This window comes from Metopolophium dirhodum, chromosome 9 (genome assembly GCF_019925205.1).
Source record: "Metopolophium dirhodum isolate CAU chromosome 9, ASM1992520v1, whole genome shotgun sequence".
Classification (NCBI taxonomy): Eukaryota; Metazoa; Arthropoda; class Insecta; order Hemiptera; family Aphididae; genus Metopolophium; species Metopolophium dirhodum.
Window position 1 is genome coordinate 7,865,496 of NC_083568.1, and position 23,072 is coordinate 7,888,567.

Sequence of the window (23,072 nt, forward strand, 5' to 3'; positions counted from 1 at the left end):
TTGTTTTTTTGAAATTCCATATTATCCAATATCGATATACAACATTAAAAAAGCACGTGTATGACGACATAAGATACGCCCTATATAAAATATGTATATCAAACAATGTGGACATTGTTATTTGTTTGATACCTATAATAGACAATAGTTACATTGCATCGGGGACCGTGGGGTTCGACGCTTTTTTAGCAGTCTTATCTTTATATATGTTAATAAGTATTAACAGTAGGTAACTATTGTTATGTGGTATAGCCGTATAGGTATTCAAGATAATAATATATTAAGTTAAAATTAATTCAAATTCTGTATGAAAAAATATTTACACATCTTGAATTAAAAATTAGAAGTATAATTTATAAATGGTTGTGCCAAGCGGTTTTAGATAAACGCAAAAGGAAAATAAAACCATGATTTTAAACGCTGTTCTGAAGTGATGCAATTATTATAGAGCACTGGTATACATTTTTTTCAGTACCTCCCTAATAATTAATAATATGTGTAATGTATGGTGTTTAACGAGAAGACTGACACAATTTTGCATTCCAGTTGCAATTGCATGAATTTTGGTAATTTTCACAAGCGTTTCCTATATAGGTATCTATAATTTCTATTTTCTAACTAATAAAATATTTCTATTTCATCCTAAAATAAAATAAATTTAAGATTCATTATAAATTCAAAACACGTTTACACATCCTAACGAAATACTGAAATTGCATGACTCACGTTTTAAAAAATTGTAGACTCTGTCAGATCGACCAATTTTGATTGAGATTTTCCTTTCATTAGATGTATGGCTCTATAAGACATAATAAGTGATGACTACGACGACGGTTGTAGAAAAATTGTTTTTTATTTTGTAACCCTGTCTAAGTCTAATAGTAGATACTTGTTCATTTGTACTATTGGTAGGTTCCTACTACCAACGTATCAAAATTTTTATTGTTACGCAACATAGTTGGATTCTTTTTGAAAACGGCCAACAAATAGCTGTTTTTTTGTTTTTCGCGTGACCCGAAAACGCTTAAGTCGTGCATATGTAAGTCCGAAGGTCGCGTCTGGGAGGAGTAGGTGGTAGGTCTAAAAAGTGCCATCATTAAAATATAATTTTATAATAAATTGTTAGAAAATCGATAGATGCGTCGATGATACATTGTCGCGACGGTTCAATTTTGATCAGCTGGCTTGCATGTTCATAGAATTAAAAATAACATGCATTATACATTTATACAATTATAACTAATTCTATAATATGACTATAATACATCTATACATAATATAGGTACGTGACAATATGACAATAATGAACGCGATTGGACGTGTAGCAGCAGCGGTTTATTATTATTATTATTATTATTCTATAATAATATGTGCACCACACACGCTTTGTTACCTACTACGTAGTTGCAGTAGTACTGCTACCCCCCTCCCGCTTACAATATCCACCCCACCGCTCCGCACACCCATCCGATCGAAATGCCGCGGACAACATCAACGCTATTATCAATTCCCCTCCCCCCCCCGCGTCATCATCGGAGCAGTTCAGCAACAGAGGCCGTCGTAATATCGCCTGTTTTCCTCTCGACTTCCCGAGCCGACCTCAAACAAAAACTGTTTCACGTTTCATATTTATTATCGTCCGCCCGTCCCGTCGTCGTCGTCGTGTTTTCGTAATCCGTCTGCACAATAATAGTATTATACGCTGCACTGTTGCGGTGACGCGGTCGTCTGTTCGTCCGACCTTTGTGACTGAGTAGTCAGACTCACAATAATAAATTGTCATTGTTATCGCTGCTTATTTTATTATTGCCGTCGCGACCAGACCGACGTACGACATCGTCTCACGTTGTCCGCTCGATGAACAACGTCCGATTCGCATAAAATATAATATTCAGTATAATATATATTGTTATTATATTTTCGTGTAACGTAATCGTATAAACGTAATACCGTAGTCGAGAAGAACCCTGACGATGACCGCTGCCGCGGGTGGTGTCCGCTTTTGCGGGCCGCTGGCCTTTTTCGGCCTCGTCGCACTTCTGTCCTTCGGTAAGTACTGAACTACGATGACCACCTGTAATGTTGTATAATGTTACTATCGTAAAATACAACACCGTGCGCTATGTGTTCGGCTGCCCCTATAAGCTAACATTTTTTTTTCTTTTCTTGCTCAGGTGCTTCGGCTGATGCTGAAACCGTCATCGTCCAGAGACATGTCCAAATGCTCGGTTCGCAAGAATGCACTTATGGCCCAGCGTTTTGGTGCAAAAACATTACGTGAGTAATAGTTATAGCTCGCATGGTTTCTGAGCATGACATATCAATCTATTGTATTTACTCTCCAGGGTATATTTGGCTACGTCACCGTATAATTTATTGTTTTATGTAACATTTTATTAGATTTAGATATGAAAACACTAACTATAGTTTATATTATAAATAACACGATATCCATAGTAAGTTTTTCTTCTTTATTATAATAATGCACATTAATGTTTGCAAGATAAACATTAGGCTTGTAAAATATTTTAAAATAACAATAATTAGGAGGGATCTACCTACATTTGATTGCTTGGTATTGCTGTTAAACGCTGACCAAATCAATTTTAATATGATCAAAATTCAAAATGTTTGTATGTTTATTTTAAATTATTTACAAAGTTTGTTGGTAAATAAGAATGTTATTCATTTGATAATTTAGTACCTATAAATAATTGTTGTTTTCAATCTTGGGTGTACAATCAATAGAATACATTTTAATTACCTGATTAGGTATCTATATAATTTATGGTTGATTTTCAATTAATATAGTGTTATGTGTTTTTTTACAATCAATATATTTCTATATATCAATTATCAGTCAAGTACCTTTAGATTAAGTGTCATTAGTAATAAATAATAATACTTAATAGAATGTAGCGTTCTTGGGTAATTTATATTTTACTAACACATATTATAGTTAATGATTAAAAAAAAAATGATATATAGGTAAATGCATTGTTATCAATAAAATGTGCTAAGCGAAAATGTATAATTCCAACTATATTTATTTATTATTTCAATTGCATAAAAGTATTATTTGTACAAAAAACTGGATAACCCTGAAAAACAGGAAACTATGCTATATAGCATTTATGTATACCTACTGATAAGTCATTTATGACTAAGGCATCCTCGCGTGACATGTCTTACTATAATAAATTGTATCCTTCTGGTTTAATACATTTTTATATGCCAGGATATTAGATGACGTCCATAAAATGTTCTATAAAAGTATTTTAATTTTGTTGTTAATTGAAGAATAATGAACTATATTGTTACAGCATACAATTACACTATTATATTATATCTTCTTTCTCAAACTATTTTTATAATACTTCAAGAACAAAATATTATTACATCTATATTATAATTTAATAATTTAATCTACATTGCTGATTAAAAAAATTAACTTAAACAGTTATATCTACTTGTCGTAATTCAAATTAATTTGTTTACTACAAAATAGTTTCTTAATTTCTATCTAACTATTAATAATAAATTGAGTAAATACTAAATACTTAATTATTATGAAATATTTATCTCAAATTAATTTTTTTTTTATGATAATTAACTATAGTCTATAACACTTTATAATTTCTAACTCACTGATCTAAATTTTAGAGTAATTGATGAAATCAAGCCAATCCTTAAATTGGTATAAAGACTACCTACTACCTAATAATCGTATTTATGCAAAATGTGAAATTATTGGTTTGTTTTGTATTAATTAAGAATTATTAAATGCAACTAGATATAATATTATAATCTTTAATTTCATTGACTTTAGAATGGTTTAGAAAAGCTGATTTTAGTTAGGTAACTGTTTTCTATAGATGATTTTTTTGCTATTGTAATGTGTTTGTAGTATTTGTACATCTGTTTTTATTTAAACATTTTGTCATCAGTTCAAATAGTTATACAATATGAAATCTTTAATTTAATATTATTTAACAATAATTAGGTATTGAAGTTAAAACCTTAACCTTTAAATTTTACTCATAAAATAATATTAAATAAAAAATTATTTAGACGACATAGATAGGTATAGAATTTTGTTTTCAATCAATTTGTTTGTTTATTCACTTGCCATAAATGCAAATTCATCCATTGCACATTCAATTTACTTTCAGACCTAGAAACTGTTATACTATTTTACACAACAATATACCTCTTCTACCCACACAATGTTCGCTATCTACGTTTACATATTGACATCAAAAAACCTAGGTATCCCATATTCATATCAATATTTTTGTTCTGAATATGAAAATCATTGTGTTAGTATAATTTTTTTCTTTGTGGGAATTTTCTACTTTACCGGACACAATTTTTTTTAAGACTCGAGTAGTTATATATACTAAATATGATGGTGAAGTCCAAATTCGGCGGTCAAACTTAATTTCAATGTTACAGCTATTTGAAGTTACAAGTTTTAATGTAAAGCAAGTAATTACTCCCTATACCTACCAGTTCCGGTTACTGCACTTACTGGTAATAGATCAAAACATTTATTTAATTATTATTTATAACTGGATTTCTTCAGTTAATAATATACCATACAAATACTTAACAAGCATTTTAAAAAAGCTGGTTATAATCTACTAATCTAGAGTAACACTATAATATAATATATACGACAAACAAGACTAATCAAACTAAACTTTTGTTACCTATAACAGCATAAAGTTAACCCTGAGATATGTATGTATAAAATGTGTATCACTAGGGATATATAGATAAAATGTATAAAGTGGTCTAAAATAATAATCATAGTGATACAGATATTCCAGCTATAGGAGAATATAAATCATTGGACCAATGAAATTGGTAGACCGCATAATATACTCATATTTATAACTAAGTAACATAGGCTAAAAAAGGGGGGCTTTAGGGGCTAAGCTCCCCCCAAAATGTCCATAGCCTCCCAATATCCCAAGTGCTATTTGTACACTAGGTAGTATAGAAAACAGTGGCAGATCTTGTGTCGTGGGATAGACTATTCTTTTTACGGATCTTTTCCATTATACGTATACCACGTCAATGGTGCCTGCGTTGCCACTCGTTCACAATTTTACTATTTTTGCTGTATGATTATTTATTAATTACATAAACTGGAATAGTTTAAATTTGAATATTATTTTCAATTGACAATGATAATTAATAAAAAAATTTTTTTAGTAATGCTGCTGGTTGTAAAGCTGTGACACATTGCATTCAAACAACTTGGGTTACACAGAAATATCCGGAAGATAATGATGATATTTGTACAATTTGTAAAAATATGGTGAAAGAAGCTCGTGACACACTCACCAGTAATGTTACATTGGTTAGTTATTAATTTTAAATATATTGACAACATTTAAGTTTACATATTCTTGAGTTAAAATCAAATGATTAAGTAAAGTAATAAAAAAAAAATATAATAGTTGTTGTGTTATACTGTTTTGCTGAAAAGAGAACATATAAATTAACTAAGAAAAATTATAGTAGTCACCCAATGTACTTACCTAAATAAACAATTTACAATAATTGAATGATTGAACTTTTAGGAAGAATTGAAAGAAGTCTTCGATGGATCTTGTGAATTATTGCCATTGAAAATAGTTAAAAAGGAGTGTAAGAAATTATCTGATGATTTTATACCTGAACTCGTTGACACGTTGGCTTCACAAATGGACCCAAATGTTGTTTGCACAGTTTCTGGTTTGTGCAATAATGCACACATTGATAAGCTTCTATTAGAAAATAAAGAAAAAGTAACCAATTTAATCAAATTTTTTTATTTGTACTAATTAAACTTTTTTTATTGAAGCAATCAACAGTTAATAGTGAACACCATGAATGTGAAAAATGCGCTATTGCTATGAACAAAGGAGAAGATTTAGTACAGAGCATGTCTAGAGATGATATTTTAAATAGATTCTTGATGGTCAGTTTAGTAATGAATATGTATTCAACATTATATCTATGTTATTTTACAAATAAAGTTTGTTTATATATATTTATTTAATTTTTTTCTTAGATGTGTGGAGAACTGAGCAGTTATTCTGATGCATGCAGTAGTATTGTATTAACATATCATAATGAAATATACAGTGCCGTTAAAAATGGTTTTAATAAACGTAATGTATGTTTGTTGAGTGGTATGTGTTCAGCAGCATTCCATCCACATGCTGATGGTTATGAAGTAAGAATGGAGTTAAAAGTTCAAGAAATATTTTGCTATAAATAAATTTATTTGCAGAAATCAATGAACGCTTTGATGGGTGTTGAAATTAGTAATGCTGGAGAGCGAGGCAGGATTCAAATCCAAAAATCTAATGAAGTCAGTGATGAATTGACATGTGAATTTTGTGAAACCTTGGTCAAACATTTGAGAGATATTTTGATAGCTAATACAACTAAAGAACAATTCTCAGACGTACTTAAAGGTCTTTGTAAACAAACTGGAAGTTTTTCAACTGAGGTATGTCCAAATATTTATGTTTTTATGTAATTAGTGTATTTAATATTATATTTTCTTTCAGTGTTTGGCAATAGTTGAAGAAAATTATACACGTATCTATAAGTTCCTTGTTAGCGAACTGAATGGAAAAATTCTTTGTACAATAGTTGGTATTTGTCCCAAATCTCTTAACTCTCGTTATAATCTCAATTATATTATAGTAAGTTAATGATTATTTAGTCAATGAAAATCATATTTTATACATTTTATCCCTTAATTTAGCCAATGTACCCGCTTGTTCCAATTGACCTTTTACAAACCCAAGAAGCCACTAAAATTGAAGAAGATAGTTCAATTACTGCTAAAAAAGAACAAAATGAACATAAGCCTACACTTGTTGTGGTTGATGAACAACCTCCTAAAGTTCAAAATATTAATGTCATTAAGAAATCTCCAGTTATTGATGTGTTCTATAAGGAAATGCATTTTGTTGGTAAGATTGTATAAATCAATTATTTACATCAGCAGTTCTCAAACTTTTTTATTTTTGGAACGATTATGTTACTAAGAAAATTCTACGGAGCCCCAAAAATTAAAAATGCTCCATTAAATATACATAACTCATGAAAAATGATGTATGAATGATTTGCTTATTAATTTGGTTCTTTCTAACATAATGATTAACAATTAAATCAATATAATTACTTACACTTTTTATACACAAATGCACAGAACTACTATGCTATAAATGCTTCTTTAATTAAATCCACGAGATTAGTTAATGATACCCAAATATAGATATTTACTACATTTTAACTCTATAGTCTTTTCATAATTATATAATTAGATATTATCACTAATTTATGTTTTATTATATTCATTAATTTGTATTATAATTTTTTACTATTAGTTTAATTCTACTGCTCAATTCTGTTATTATTCCATGTATGTATAAAACATATTGGGCTGTTACCAAATAAATTATTTAATTATCAATAAATAACTAATATCGTTTTCGACTAAAAAACAAAATAATATGCGGGTTATTATTAATAAAATAAACATTGTTTTATTTTAATTCAATTCAGTTATTATGTCCTTAGGGCCCTCTTAGATTAGAGAACCTTACAGTTTGAGAACGGTTGTTTTACATGAAATATGAGTAATTACTAATTTTACCAAATTATATTTTTGTATAGTCAATGATGTCAGTATGCCTACGGATAAAACTACATGTTTCTTGTGCCAATCAATTTTAAATTATGTTCAACAAGTAGTAACAGATCCAAAATCTGAAGCAGAAATTCGTACAGCATTGGAAAAGTCATGCTTGGTTGTGCCATCGTCATTTGAACAACAATGTAAACAGTTTGTCGACCAATATGGCGATGCCTTTATTTCACTTATAGCTCAAGAAGTTGATCCATCAATTGTGAGTGCTCAATTATAGTTTCCCTTGCTTGCCAATGATAATTAATTAATTATTTATTTGCTTAGATCTGTCCAGAATTGAAATTATGCCCAGTTATAGATTTGTCTTTAACTTCAAACAAAGATAGTGAAAGTTCAAATAATTGTCCAATGTGTGTTATTTTTATGTCAGCTTTAGAATCTGAAATCTCTAATAAAGATACAGAAGTAAGTGAACAAAATATTTGTTAAATGAAATGAATAAACTTATAGTCTTAGTGCTTATCACATCTTAAGTAAAAAATTATATTTTTAAATATGGTACTTGTTTGCAACAGCCACTCAGGATATTTTTTATATACTGATACAAAACTTTCAAATAAAAGTAGATACTAAATAATAATATTATTATTGTTTACAATTAATAGTAACATGGTTAATAATTAATATTTCATAATAATATGTAAATAAGACAATTTCCTAAAGAACCTTATAATAGCTTAATGTGTCAGACATTTGATTTCTTTTCACTATATTATGTTTTTACTGTAAAAATGCCAGTATTAAATATCTTAGTTACAAGCCGACAATATCTAACAACATTTTAATATAATACAATCTATTTCAAATACTATAAGTACTATTAAATCACATACTAGAATTACAAACACTATATTAAGATACAGAAAAATATTAAACTTTTAAATTAAATACTGGTGGCAGGGTATTATAGCTTTGTGGTAGAGCAATAACAAATAACTACCATCGTGTCTAGATGCCCAGCTAATGTTAACAACTTACATATACAAATTTATGAACAAAATACAATTACATATTATTTTGGAATATAGTCATATTAATATATGATCTAATTATAATAATATAATATGTTATATATTAAATGATTTCTTAAAATCAACTTGTAACTATATAATTTAAAAAAAATACTTCTCCATTATATAAAAATTGTGTGTATGTACTAAAACTTTTGATATTTATTAATGCTTTACAAAAAATGCATTAGTATCCTGTATCATATTTACAAGCTTTTAGGCTGAGAAAATCAATTTTTACCAAAATAAATATAAAAAAATTAACAAAAGATTTAAATAAAATATAAATTTAACTAACAGTGAAATTTTCAAGTTTCTACTTTTTTTTACTTACACGATAATAACTGAAATCAATTGAGGAAAAATCTGCACCTGTCTTACAATTGTGTCAAGTAAAACAATTAATGCTAATAGTTTTTAAACAAAAATACAAAAGATATCATCAGTCAACACGGTTATTTACTAACCTGTTACCTACCACAATACATCAAACAGTTTAAAATATTAAACTATTCCACAGTGGGTTATATGGTTTATTTGAATGTAGTTAATAATGACTAGTAAAATCATTTTACCCAACAATATTATGTAATATGGTGAATAACAAAAAATTCTGAACACAGTCAATGACAGTATAATAGTACCTTATATTCTTTACAATGATTACGATTTATTGTATATAATATATTAAATGATGTATGGCAAATGGTCATATAAATGTAAGTTGAATTTGTTATTCTTGGTAAAAAAAAAAGCTTGACAATACATCTCCCTGTATATGAAGTTTTTTTAAAATTTTTAAAATTAATAATTATTTAGTTATAAGTTAATATTATGATACCAAATATAATATCATCATAGACATTATACTAGTAACTAGTATAAGGTCTATGAATATCATATACCTTGTGCCAAAATAATATATAGATTAGAATTTGCTTATAATGATCTTTAAAGGGCCTAGAGAATCAGATTATTATATCCGAATGACATAAAAATACTGCACATGAGATATTATAAAACTAACAAAGCTGGGAATTGTTTTATCGTAATAAGCGGATTCTACTGTAATTCAATAATTGTATTCAGGTTAATTATGTATATAAGTTGTTGACACTGTTTGGTTGTTCCATATCTTACCGACCATGATAAGGACACTCGTTTAGATGTAGCAAATAAGTACACAAAGAATAAATAATTAATATTTATAATTGTAATATTCAGGAAGTGATTAAAAAAAAATTGGAAAAGTTATGTACCAAACTACCATTAAAATGGAAAGGAGAATGCACAGAGTTTGTTTCAACTCAATTACAAAGTATACTCGACATGTTAGTTGCTCAAGTTAAACCTGAAGAAATTTGTGTTTTATTGGACATTTGCAAACCAAAGACCATATCTGAAAGTGCTGAAAATGATTTAGGTAAGCAAATAAAATGTATATTAATTTATATTTAAATAAGTTAGTAGATATAATTATTGGTTATTTGGATTTTTCTTTTTTTTTAGATACAAATATGATTGCTACAGCTGGACAAATTACAATAGTGTTTCCGGGGTACAATATGGGACAATTATTAGCTAATAATTACAAAATGTTGGAAGAGCCAAAAGTTCCAACTCCATTTTGTGTAGTATGCACAGTTGTAATGAAATATTTGAATGGTGAAATCAAAGACAAATCAAATCAAGTATGTTGAGTTTTTTTAAAGATTTATTTGAATATCAGTTATTAAATAGTTAGTAATACAATTACATTTAACTTTGTTTTAGGAGGAAATAGAACATGTTTTAGAATCAACATGTCGCATATTACCAAATGTAGAAGAAAATGAATGTCAATCTTTTATTGACTCAAACTATCAGCAGATCATTAAGTTTGTTGCAATTGGAACCGATCCAGGTATTGCGTGTATGGCGTTAATGGTGTGCGATGATGACAAAAGTAAATGATAACAAATGACAATTATTTTTATGCAAAAATAAATATATTTTATGTAATATATTTATTTATATATACTTTTCTATATTCATACAGTACGAGGTAAACAAACTATTGACCTACCAAAAAAGAGTGTACATTTGACTACAACAGAACCTGCTGAATTGGATAGTTCTAACAGTTGTGCTGCCTGCGAAGCATTTGTCACAGTATTCGAAGATCGTTTAACCAATGATTCAGTTAGCGTTGACGATATGGATTTGATTGAGCTGTGCAATGAAGTGGAAATCGCACATAAAGACCAGGTAAACACAACTATTATATTGGTGTTCCTGAATGCCGTAAGCAAATTATGTGCAATTATTATCAAACGTGTGGTTAGTTAGATGATGACATTCAGACCCAAGAAATTATATTTATTTTAAACCCCCGTCACATTGAAATTGTTATTTGTAACAAATTTATAATATGTTGTATCCCTCTTACACATCTCAATAAATAAAAAATATAACTAGAACCAAAATAGTTAAATAATTAATATTTTTTTTACACTGCAAGGTTTGTGTGTGAACGTTTTAAATTAAACCATTTTAGTGACCTCTAACATTATAAATTCACACAAATAAATATTATGCAGTGTATGGAGATGATAGAGTCGTATGCTCAATCATTCAAAAATCTCTTGAACCAATGTCCTACATGGATGATGTGCGAAAAAGTGGCGATGTGCAGTAAAAATAAAAGTGTTGCAGTCAACCAATTTAGTAACTCTAGATGTTTAGAAGGCTCGGAGTATTGGTGCAAATCATGGGATAACGCCAAAGATTGCAAGGTAATTTTATCAAATTCAATTTTTTCTGACAATATTAATTATTACATTGTGCCCAATGTTGTGAAGCTTTTGACTTAATTTAAACTTATTGTTCGTTTTCCGACATAATTTAACTTACTCGGAGAGAATAACAACCATATCATTTTAACACAACTTGCTTCATTGTTTTTTTTTTTTAGTGTAAGCACAAAGTATTTATTTTTTTTAAAAAAATGTTAACTGTTCTTCAAAATCTAACAGATACAGTTGTTATAAACTTTTAAATTATAACATTTAAAACTATTTTCAAATTTTACGATAATTAATAAATATCATTGTCTGATAAATGTATTTATTTGTTTTTTCAGGCTGAATTGTTATGCAAACGCTCTTCATGGAATGTAAAAATCATCGAAGATTAAAGTGATATTCAATTAGATTAAAATTTAAAATTAATTAACACTCATGTTATGTGAACGCAAAATCAATATTATAATTAATGATGACTTATAATATTGATAGTCTAGACTTAACAATTATTATTACTTATAAATATTCCTTATTATGTTAATAAATAATGGTTTTTAAATATATTATGTGTTAAGTATAAAACCATATTAAAAATGTTATGCATTTTCATTTTTAGTTATACTATAATATACATATTTTTACTATCTTTTGGTTTTTTTCTTTTGAAAACATATTGGATTAACTAATTTTTAAAGAAAAATATATATTTTCACTTACTATGTATATCAAAGAGAAAATCAATTTTTCTATAAAAAATTGAACTTGAAAAATTCACATAATGTTTTGGTGATCAAAACTTAAAAATGAGTGAAATGAATTATTTTTTTTTTTTGAAAATTTGTGTTTATTTTATATTTGCATTAGATAAATTTGTCATTAAGACAATTATTGTAGTCCAACTAAATAATCTTGATTTCAGCATGTCAGGAACAGTGAAAATATTTTTAATAATAGGCTTTTTTGAAATTATAGATTAACTTAAATTGTCAAAATGTTTTATAAATGATTATAACATTGCGACATGTGACCCTTGTAGTTTTTGTTCGGCGACTAAATTTAAATTGACTGAGATATGTTTAATGATCTGTAAGCTTGTTAGATGAATATTAAGCAGTAAAAAGTATATCAATAATAAACATAGTTTGCCTTAATCATAAATACAATTTTGTTGGCCAACATAATCAAATGTAAAATTATTCCGTTACCCTTGACCAAACTGTACGATACATAATCACCACTTGAGTTGTGGAAAATATGTATTATGGTAAATGTGATGAAAAGTAAACATAACTATAAATGTTAAATATTTAATAAACTATATTGATAAAATCAATGTTTTGTAGTAGTTTTTATTATGAACAAACTAATAACACGGCTAGTAACAATATATTCCTTGGGTTGTCAGTCATCACACAAAATTTTAAAACGCTACCATACATTACTTGTATATTGTCTCATACTTAGATTTTTGTTTAAAGGTTGATGATTTGCTGGATCTCGTCAAGTTTGGTTGTAAGACAAAATTTGCTGACAACAATAACGATTGGCTCATTAGAGCTTTAATAGAAAGGTTGCGAACCACTTGTACCAAACAATGTGGTAAGGATTTTTTTAATTTAAACAAATTCAATGTTAAATTTGAAAGAATTTTTAAAGGTTTTTGTATTTTCAGTGGTAAAAAAATATGTAAAATTCCATCCCAAGTGCACTATTTGCAAGGACGTAATCCACGACATCAAACATAAAATCGAAACTTCTCCGTTTGAAGTATAAACAGAAACACTAACTTGTAAAAAATAATTTATATTAATTTAATTTATGTTTGTAGAAAGATGTTCAGTATAGATTGGAATCATTATGCGATGTTCTACCAAACAAAGATGCGTGTGTTAACTTTGTGGAGAAGTACACCGAAAAATTTCTCAACACTATTATAGATGAAATTCAAGAACAAAGCGTATGTGCTGAAATTGGATATTGCTAATAATATCCAGCTTAAAGAAATCAAATTATAAGAACAAACCCTACTGATAATTATTAACCTTAAGGACTGATATTTACTCAATTTAGTCATTTATCTATTTTATTTTTTCATTTTAATATAAAAATCATCTATGTAAATATTAACTATGGTAAGAAATAAATATATACAAGGATTATTTATAAAAAGAAATGCATATATTTATTTTTTTTTAATCATTTAAGTGAATAATACAACAAACCAAATATTGTACATTCTAGATTTTACGTAATCGAAGAAATTTTCGATTAAAAACATAATCAAAAACAAATTTCGATTGACATAACTTGAGTGAAAAAATTGATATTACAAAAAAAAAGTCGAAGTTTACTTTGTCTTAATATAATAAGTCTTTGCCATAAAAGTTTTATACCTCGCAACACTCGCACAAAAGTAGCAAATGGAATCATTTTATAATATACCGAGGTATAAAACTAATTATTGAAATAAGGCAAAAGAACAAATGGTAAATGAATAAAATCAAATTACATAGCTTACAAATTACAAAAAAATGTTTTACATTTAATTAAAGTCTTGTATGGCAGGTGGAATTTTACTGTGGTTTTTGAGATCCCTTTTTACCGATGAGGGATTTGTGGATATGAGGGATAACACCTGAAAAAAAAAAAATAGAAAAATAATATAAGGCTAAATTCTACAACAGCGCCATAATTTATATTACCTCCTCCTGCAATTGTAGCTCTAATGAGTGTGTCTAATTCTTCGTCTCCTCTGATGGCAAGTTGCAAATGACGCGGCGTGATACGTTTCACTTTTAAATCCTTTGATGCATTGCCAGCCAATTCGAGTACCTTTAAATAAACAATATGTTAATCCAATATTATAGATAATATTGCTCAAACAAATATTTACTTCAGCAGTCAAATATTCTAGGATGGCAGCACTGTAAACAGCGGCTGTAGCTCCTACACGACCATGACTTGTAGTACGATTTTTTAGATGACGGTGAATTCTTCCAACTGGAAACTGTAAATAAATTATGTAAATAATTGATAGATGGAATATTAAAGGGACAACATGTTTATTAATGAGCTACATTACTCATTACTTATGTACATATATTTGATGCAAACTCAACTAACTGATACGTATATTAATAGTATAATATACTACCTATATAAAAATGACATATTGTCTATGGATGTAATTAATTTTTTTATGGGGAATTAAATTAGATTTTCGTTAGTATTTTACGATTTTCATTTTACTTTCTTAAGTTAAAAATGCATATCACATTTTTATGTTCCCCAGAAAACTTCTAGATTCATAAGGTGGTTCCACCAAATTTTTTATTTGTTAACTGTCGATAAACCTATACTCTAGAACCTATCTTAATAACAATTTACGAGCTACCTAAAGAATAAACAAGCTGTATCATATTTTGTATGTATAATAATTATATAAGTAATACATTCAAATTATTAGACAGTGATTATCGATTTAATTACCTATACCTAAAATTATTTTAGAAAAGTGGATGGATACCGTTCAATTTATTATTATAATTTAAGTAATGATAAGCAATTTAAATTAATATTTCAAGTATATTACATTATTACATTTACATAATGATAACATAATTTTGTTATATAGGGATCATTATAAATGTTAACATTATCATTAACATAATGCTATTCAAAGTTATACAATTATTTTGTTGTCTGGTGCACTCTCTGTTGGAGAGTTGAATAACTAATTCAATTTTGAAAAATTTTAACAAAGAATTAAAGATTTCTAATTTGATTTAATTACCTACATTATACAGTATACATAAATATAATACAATCATTGAATTAATTCAAAAATTGAACGTCTGTTAAAGAATACATAATTATAATCTTTTTATTTAATAAGGTAGTTCATATTATTTTAATACATAAAACTACCTAGGTGACAAAATAATAATCATTTTCATACTCGGTAAAAAACTATTTTAGGTAAGTACATAAAACTAGGTGACGAAATAATAATCTTCATACTTAATAAAAACTTATTTTAGGTAGGTACCATAACCTATCATATTAAATACCTAAGTTTTTTCTATAAAAATAGTGGACAGATTCATGCAGGTATTAATTTGATTTAGAATGTTGTAAAAATAAATACATTTTTGAATGATGGGAATATCTGACGAAACAAATAGAAATATAGGAAGCTGGCCAACCTACCTACCCGAAGTTCAACACGTTTACATATCGATATCCTCGAGATGGTTGGAAAATTAATGACATACTATATTAAATTACTGCCCAGTTTCAAGAATTTGATACACCAAATAAGAAAGTCAGGTGGACACTTCATATAACAAGCGGGACAATGTGTCGAGAACTAATGTATAGAGCTGGTAAAATAGTGGCGGACTAACATTAAAACAAGTTGGTTTAACGTGGAAACACACAGACCGGTCAACCACTGACAGTGTGAAAAAACAAAACAATCGAAGGTGGCGGTCGTGCCGTTATCGTTTAAGACGCGCGCAAAACGATCTAGTGGATTCATTTGTGTTCGTTTTGAGCGGGCCAAACGATAGGTGGGGTAACTGTTGATGAAGGGGAGGGGGGAATTGAGCAGCCGTTACCGGCGCCAATCCAAGGCGTCATCCACTAACGCATCACAACCGGTACTAAAACGCGCACGACCGTTTTTTTTCGTTAATATTTCTCAAGAGTGAATAAATAATGGCAACGGCATTCACACGCCGTCGCGACTTACCTGTAAGCCTGCTCTGGCGGACCTGGACACTGCTTTCGCCTTGGATTTACCGGAGTCTTTGCCCGCTTTACCACCGGCCTAGAGTGGAAACAAAACAGAAAGAAAAACGTTCAGATAATATATTATGCGGTTAAATGCGAGAGGACGTCGTTGAACGTTAAGTCAAGTCATCGATCAGGAAAACCGACGGGACGCGACGGACCCGTGCGCGCCAACGAGCGGCGTGCGTTTTTTGGCGCGTTAAAACGCCGACACCGTCGGGCGGCGTCCACGAAAGACGACCACGCGAACGTCGGTGGTTGTGACCATGACGTCGGGTACGTACCATTTTCGCTGAGGCGGTCGTGCTTGGTTGTTACAACGGGACGGCGGTGAACGCGACTGGAACGTATCGTTGTCGTTGTGCGGCACGAATGACACAGCCGGTACGTGTTGTCGACGGCGGTGTGACTGTGCTGTGTCTCGCGGGTACGTACGAAATGTGTTCGGCGAGTCGGGTGTGCGGGGGGCGACCGAAAAAAAAAACCGTTGTGAAAAAAATAACGGGCAAAAAAATAAAACCGAACGTCGAACCAATCGGTCGGAGGACAAGCAATGAGCGGCGGCAGAAAACAGTCGTCAAATCCGCATACACAGTGTACACACGCGCGCACCCGCACCCGCAAGATCGCGGATCCCGCGCACGCGCAATGGTCCGAGCGACGGCCGTTACGCGCGCCAACAGTCCGTGGCAGCCATGTTTAACGAGCACGTGACCCGCCGGCGACCAATCGCAGCTGCCGGTGCATGGTCGGCGGGTGAACCATCGGAGGGACGACGCCGCCGAGGAAATCGATGCCGTTAACAAAAGAAATCGGCACTCGTCAGCGTTGGCGGGACCGGGACGTTGTAGGCTTGTGTCGAAAATGCCGCCATTTTTCCCTCCCCTCCCCAACATCATCGATGAACACATGATTTATGACAGACCCGCGTCCCGGTGAACACGCGATCGCAAAGCGTATCAGAATGTACGTTTATGGACGTAAAAGATAAAAGATTGTTGTCGGTCGGCGGCGGAGGTTCTTTCGAACAACAATTTTAAACGTTCGCGTTAAATGTATCGCAAAGTTTGAAGTTATCGGGTAATCTCCCGCTCAAAAAGCGTCGTTATCGCTGGCCACCGTAAACCAAAGAGGTTAGTCAATATAACCATAGACGTTGGACATGCAAATTACATTTATGTTGTATAACATTTATGTGTCTATACTCAATATCACGGTCTTATATAACGTGGTCTAAATGATATTCTAGTTCTAGTTACTAGTTAGTAGTTAGATATTTCCACACCACAACTTTAAAAAGAAGAAATTGGTAGGTACAGAAAAATCTAATTTCCCCGATAACTGATATAATTAAGAATTGACAAGTCAAAAAACTGGTAACAACAGTCAACATGTATTGTACAATATATTTAAATTATATTATACAATATACCCACATAATATTATCATATAGTATTTAAGATAATCTGATTTTTTTCCGTCGGACAAAAAGTCAAAAATATTAAATTTATATATTTATAATATTAATCTATATCAGTCTATATTTCTATTAAATTTTCAAGTTTATTATTAAATACTAACTAATAATACAATATATTATAGGTATATATAATTAATTTTCTTATACAACATTAATATATTATATTTTATTATTATTCAGTATACTTATAATCCAAAATAATGGTCAATATAAAAGTAAGCTCCAAAATATATAAGACAATACATAATAAACTTTTTGGCTTTTACAATTAATATTATTACATTTTTAGATTCTGAGCGGAGTGATGAATGTATTGATTTTACAATCGAATGATGTGTTTTTATTTTTGTTTTTATTTTATTTATTTTCCAAATATTTTGACTTATTTTGAATAGTAAACTTTCATTTTCAGTTTTTTTTTTTATAAATATCTATAAAATTTTAGTTGTTGATTAAAAAAGCTTAATTTAATAGAAGACTCCATACATAAGCATTTAAAGTTCAAATATTGACAAAATACGTAAAAATGACGAAAATGTGCAAATTATTTCTAGTTAGAAATTCATAAAAAATTTTCTTTTGAAATCTAAGATTTGAAAATGTAATACAAGATTCCTTATAAGTTTGTCTTTCTTTATAAAAAAAAAAAATGTCTAGGTACAAGAAAGTCAAATTAAATTTTTATGAGCGTTTTAAATTAATATTTTTACAACATTCACTCGATTTCTCATGTAACGATTTTCTTATTTTGTTGTACATAATTAACAAACGAATGATTTTAGATACTGAACATTCCACTGAATGTTTATATTAGCATTTTCTATACACCATACACTTTGACTCTTTTTGAGCTGTTTACGGACATTGTCAGTTTTCAATTTTTTTAGTTTTTTTATCTATAAATATCAATACAATTTTATTTGTTGGGTAAAAAAGCGTGAAAACTTAATGCAAAGCTCCTGATATATTGTTACAATAGCAGTTGAAAAATAGTAAAAATTCATAGGCACAATTTTTTTTATAAGCATCAAAGTTCGAATTTCGACAAAATGTATGTATTGAATGCGGGATTTTACGCAAATCGGTTTTCGACAAAATCGATTTTGGATTTTGGTATAATTCTAAAACAAAGTAACTTATATACATGAAATGTTCACAATTTAATATAAGGCTCCTGATAAATTGTTACAGTAGCAGCTGAAAAATATTAAAAATACATAGACGTAATTTTTTTTATGAGCATTTAAGGTTCAAATTTTGACATTCATCAAAATTAAAATTTGATAATTATTTTGCAATTAACAATTTATATAATGTTCATTTTTTATATCTAAGGATTGAAAATTATAAACAAGGTTCCATGTAAATAGGTTATATATAAATTACTTTATTCACAATAATATCATCAAATATACTTATTTATATTAGACAGTAGTTAGTAATATCATCGGCTGACTGAATCGTCTTCGCTCAGAATCGTTTTTCTTATACACTGATATTCTATCATTGAATACAAATATAACACCATCCATTACAGTGACCCTCTTGTAACTTACAGCAGAGCAACACCCACTTGCCCCCTATTTTAATTTCGACTAGGTATACAGGCTGCAAAAGAAAAGTTGATGTACGATAATGTGTACAAGGAAAATTGATCAATCTTCATTGATAATTAATTATTATTATAACAAAATGGTTTTGTTTTATTTTTATCAGAATCTTTATTATTGGGCCCCTGAGCCAGTGTGTTTGACACACTTAACACACCTTGTTATTGAGTCAATGGTATTGCACTATTGAGTCAATGATCATAAATCTTGATGCTGGTGATAAAAGTTCACAGCACATTTGCCGTGCCATGTTCCTTGTATCATATTTTGATTGGCCTTTGTTATGAATTATGATGGCATCATTGACCAATCATGTTTTGTGACATTTTCAGAGTTCAGTTGAGACTTGTAAAAGGGTAAAACAGACGCAGTATCTTTAAATGAAACCAGCATTTGTCTGTGCCATGTGGCTATACATCATTCTTATGTATGGGGTTCAACTACTACACAAATTAAATTTCATATTTTTTTTTATCAAATTCCAATATAATATATATATATATATTTTTTTTTTAATGATTTGATTCGTGCACATCTAATGGCGAATAAGTATAGTATTTACGTATAGTATTAAGGAAATCCAAGTTAAACAAAACTTTGTACATCATTTTTTTATAGTTTAAACGTAGGAATGAATAATATATATTAACAAACAAACAAACTTCTAATGACGTAAAAATTGTATATAAAACAATAAAACCATAATAAATTATCATAAATTATCATAAAATATATGATGTTTATATAACTTGATAGAAAAAAAATGATAATTTATAGGATACATAAAATCCTATTAATATATAATTTTTAGGACAAAATAATTTGATATATTTAAGAAGTCCTAATAATTAATAAAACTCAAAACAAAAATGACTCGTTATAATGACATTGTTATCATTTCTGCTTGAAAATATTTGAGTTATGACTATTAGCTAAAATATGCGAAAGATTAAATGTTGTTTTCAGCTGAATTATATACATTATCGATCACATTATAGCAATGTATATTCTGAAGTAATATTATTAAGTGTTAAATAGAATATATATTGAGAATGCATGATTTGTTAGTTTAAAATCTGATGTTTGATGCTATGACATTGGAGACTGCACCACTAGAAATGACACCAGAGCGGAATTCTTCTTGTGCTTTAGCAAAACTGGCACCAGAGCTTCGATAAATTCTATGGATCTAAAAATATTAAAATCATAAAAATTTGATAATAGTGCAATGATTAATGAGTATAATGTTGTTAAAAATTTTTTTTTTTTACTTTGGTCAACAAAAGGAAGTCCATAGTTGCACCAAGAGAAAAAGCAATTCCCATTAATGTCACCAGAGTGCCTAAAAATGGATGAGAGTTCTCATAGAGTCTGACGGCCATAAATAATCCACTTTAAAAAATAAGATATAATATTTTAATAAATGTTACAATAATACAAATTGTTAAATAATAAAAACAATTACCAATAACCCGATTCGTATGTACCCAATGCCTGAACAACTGCTATAACAAACTGGATACAGAACACAAAGAAGTAAAGCATGAAGTTGAAAGAACTGTCATCACTACAAGTAAAAAAAAAATCAAATAAATAATTTAATTAAGTATATAAAGCAATCATTAAAAAAATCAGATTTTTTAATACTTACCGAAAAGCTTTATATCCTGGACGGAACCAAAATAAAAATGAAAGTGGTACTAAAATTCCGGCATACACAATTGAAAAAATAAATGTAGCTATCGCTCCAGTTAAGAAAAGTAATAAGATACCAATCAATATATTGCATGCGAGCAAACCAGTATGGTCTATAAAATAATAAACATTTGTCATTAATTCAAGTTATTTTCAAGTATACCTATTGTAAAGTAAACTTACATAACCATAAATAATATAGTTGCCTGACAACATGTTGAAAATCTGGAGGAATTTCTACACTTATATCCAAATAAAAACATGGCTGATAGCAAAACCCTTTAGGTAATGGCGGCCAATTGTTTTGACGAACTAGAACAATTCATAAAAATAGTTATCATTCATTTTTATAGAAACATAATATACTATATATTATAGTATAAATGATAATAACAAGTACCATTTATTGAAGCTGTGCGCAGTTCCTCTTCTCTTTTATCTAATTCAGCTTGTCTTCGATCAAGTTCAGCTTTTCTAGCCTATTTATAACAATATACATAAACACAAATTTTATAAATAAGAAAAAAAATTAAATAAATACCAATAAATCAGCTGAGACATCGCCTGGATTTCTTCCATAAGTAGAAGCAACTTGTGGAGTAACTGGATATTCTTGCGTAGGTGACATAACAGCTGGCATAGAATTGAGAGGTGGATTGGCTGCTCCCCTTACAGGAGGTTTCTGTAATCAAATATAAATGTAGATAATGAAGTCTTATTAAGTATTATTAACTTTTAAGGTTTTAATAAACAGTTTTTAGATTTTACTACGGGTATAAACTATAAATATATATATGTGTATAACATATTATTTAAATTAATATATAAGACAAATTACAAAAACACAAAACAACTTAAACTAAAAAATAATGACAACTAAAACAATTTTATAGTAATAATTAAGTACAATAGGTATAATAATGTTACCGCATTGTTAACAACATTTTGATCCTTTCCAAATGGATTGAAGTCTTCAATTAAAGACTGTACTTTATTATTTGTTAGTTCTTTGACTGAAGGATCCTAAAAAAATAATTAAAACACATTTTTTTCCCTTAAACTATAAAGTATACTTGTAAAGGTACATTTTTATACATTTTCTACTTAAATTATCTATAAAATTTACAACAGATATTAATATCAAGAATAACAAAAAATAGCTTTGCAATATTTATATTACCTATACCTAATGCATTTAGATAGTCTAATTTAAATGATTAAGTATATGTACACACATCATATTGGTTATATTAGTAAGAAGTAAGTTAATAATTCTTAATATTAATTTCTCCCTTAGGTAGTTTTTTTAAATATATAATATTAGAATCTTATGAGCATATGTGATGGACTTAAGTACCTACAAGTTCAAATACATGTGACCAATAGACAAATTATATTTAAATTAATGACAAAAAAAAATGACAACATTGTTATGTTTTTTAATTCAACTATACAAGTGTGATCGTATTCAGATAAACAAATTATATGACTACTTTAAAATAGAACCCACTAACTATTTTTATACATTCGATTAAAAATATTATAAAAATTACCTGAAAAGGATGACCCACGGATGGGGTGGGATCACCGAAAGGATTTTCATCTGGTTCAGCCATAGTTAATGGTTATGTAATGTGTAAAAATGCTATTACAGCGACACAAGCTTGTTGTATTTTCGATACTGTTAAGTACCTATTTTACAAAACAGCGACTGCGACTAAACTTGAATTCACTTCGATGATGACATGATAAAACGTTACCGGAACGACCAACCCAAACACTAAAATACAATAGATTCGTTAACGGAGGTCTGTTTTTATCATTCAATATTTCTATGCGACTGCCGACTGGCGACCACCGTACGCTAAAGTGCCAAATGCCAATTATTATGTTAATCGACGAAAGATTATAAAGTTACAGAAAAAAATTCACAGAATTATGTGACGTACGCTATCAATAAATGGAAAAAAAACTATTTTA

General features: G+C 29.1%; 3 protein-coding genes across 5 annotated transcripts; 1 reads left to right on the plus strand and 2 right to left on the minus strand.

Moving 5' to 3' along the window:
• The first annotated feature begins 1,545 nt into the window (after positions 1-1,545).
• On the plus strand, positions 1,546-13,686 carry LOC132951705 (prosaposin-like). 2 transcript variants are annotated; one of them, XM_061023593.1, is made up of 18 exons: positions 1,546-2,049; positions 2,175-2,277; positions 5,221-5,368; positions 5,592-5,798; positions 5,855-5,971; positions 6,065-6,229; positions 6,287-6,508; positions 6,570-6,707; positions 6,770-6,980; positions 7,687-7,919; positions 7,985-8,125; positions 9,955-10,153; positions 10,240-10,421; positions 10,504-10,675; positions 10,769-10,977; positions 12,992-13,112; positions 13,186-13,280; positions 13,342-13,686. In XM_061023593.1, exons 1-18 carry the CDS (start codon positions 1,974-1,976, stop codon positions 13,495-13,497), a joined length of 2,895 nt encoding a protein of 964 aa, XP_060879576.1. In that variant the 5' UTR covers positions 1,546-1,973; the 3' UTR covers positions 13,498-13,686. The 2 variants fall into 2 exon arrangements, with proteins under 2 accessions (XP_060879576.1, XP_060879577.1); XM_061023594.1 differs by lacking the exons at positions 12,992-13,112; positions 13,186-13,280; positions 13,342-13,686 and adding exons at positions 11,310-11,504; positions 11,852-12,159 and having other exon boundaries at positions 1,547-2,049.
• On the minus strand, positions 13,670-16,899 carry LOC132951706 (histone H2A.V). The gene is made up of 5 exons (XM_061023595.1): positions 16,592-16,899; positions 16,267-16,344; positions 14,407-14,520; positions 14,216-14,345; positions 13,670-14,148 (listed from the first exon to the last, which is right to left on the minus strand). Exons 1-5 carry the CDS (start codon positions 16,592-16,594, stop codon positions 14,087-14,089), a joined length of 387 nt encoding a protein of 128 aa, XP_060879578.1. The 5' UTR covers positions 16,595-16,899; the 3' UTR covers positions 13,670-14,086.
• Positions 16,900-20,023: 3,124 nt separating this feature from the next.
• LOC132952296 (secretory carrier-associated membrane protein 1) lies at positions 20,024-23,020 on the minus strand. 2 transcript variants are annotated; one of them, XM_061024559.1, is made up of 9 exons: positions 22,646-23,020; positions 22,020-22,115; positions 21,634-21,774; positions 21,493-21,571; positions 21,276-21,404; positions 21,049-21,205; positions 20,863-20,964; positions 20,669-20,789; positions 20,024-20,586 (listed from the first exon to the last, which is right to left on the minus strand). In XM_061024559.1, exons 1-9 carry the CDS (start codon positions 22,706-22,708, stop codon positions 20,467-20,469), a joined length of 1,008 nt encoding a protein of 335 aa, XP_060880542.1. In that variant the 5' UTR covers positions 22,709-23,020; the 3' UTR covers positions 20,024-20,466. The 2 variants fall into 2 exon arrangements, with proteins under 2 accessions (XP_060880542.1, XP_060880543.1); XM_061024560.1 differs by lacking the exon at positions 22,020-22,115 and having other exon boundaries at positions 22,646-23,019.
• Positions 23,021-23,072: the final 52 nt, after the last annotated feature.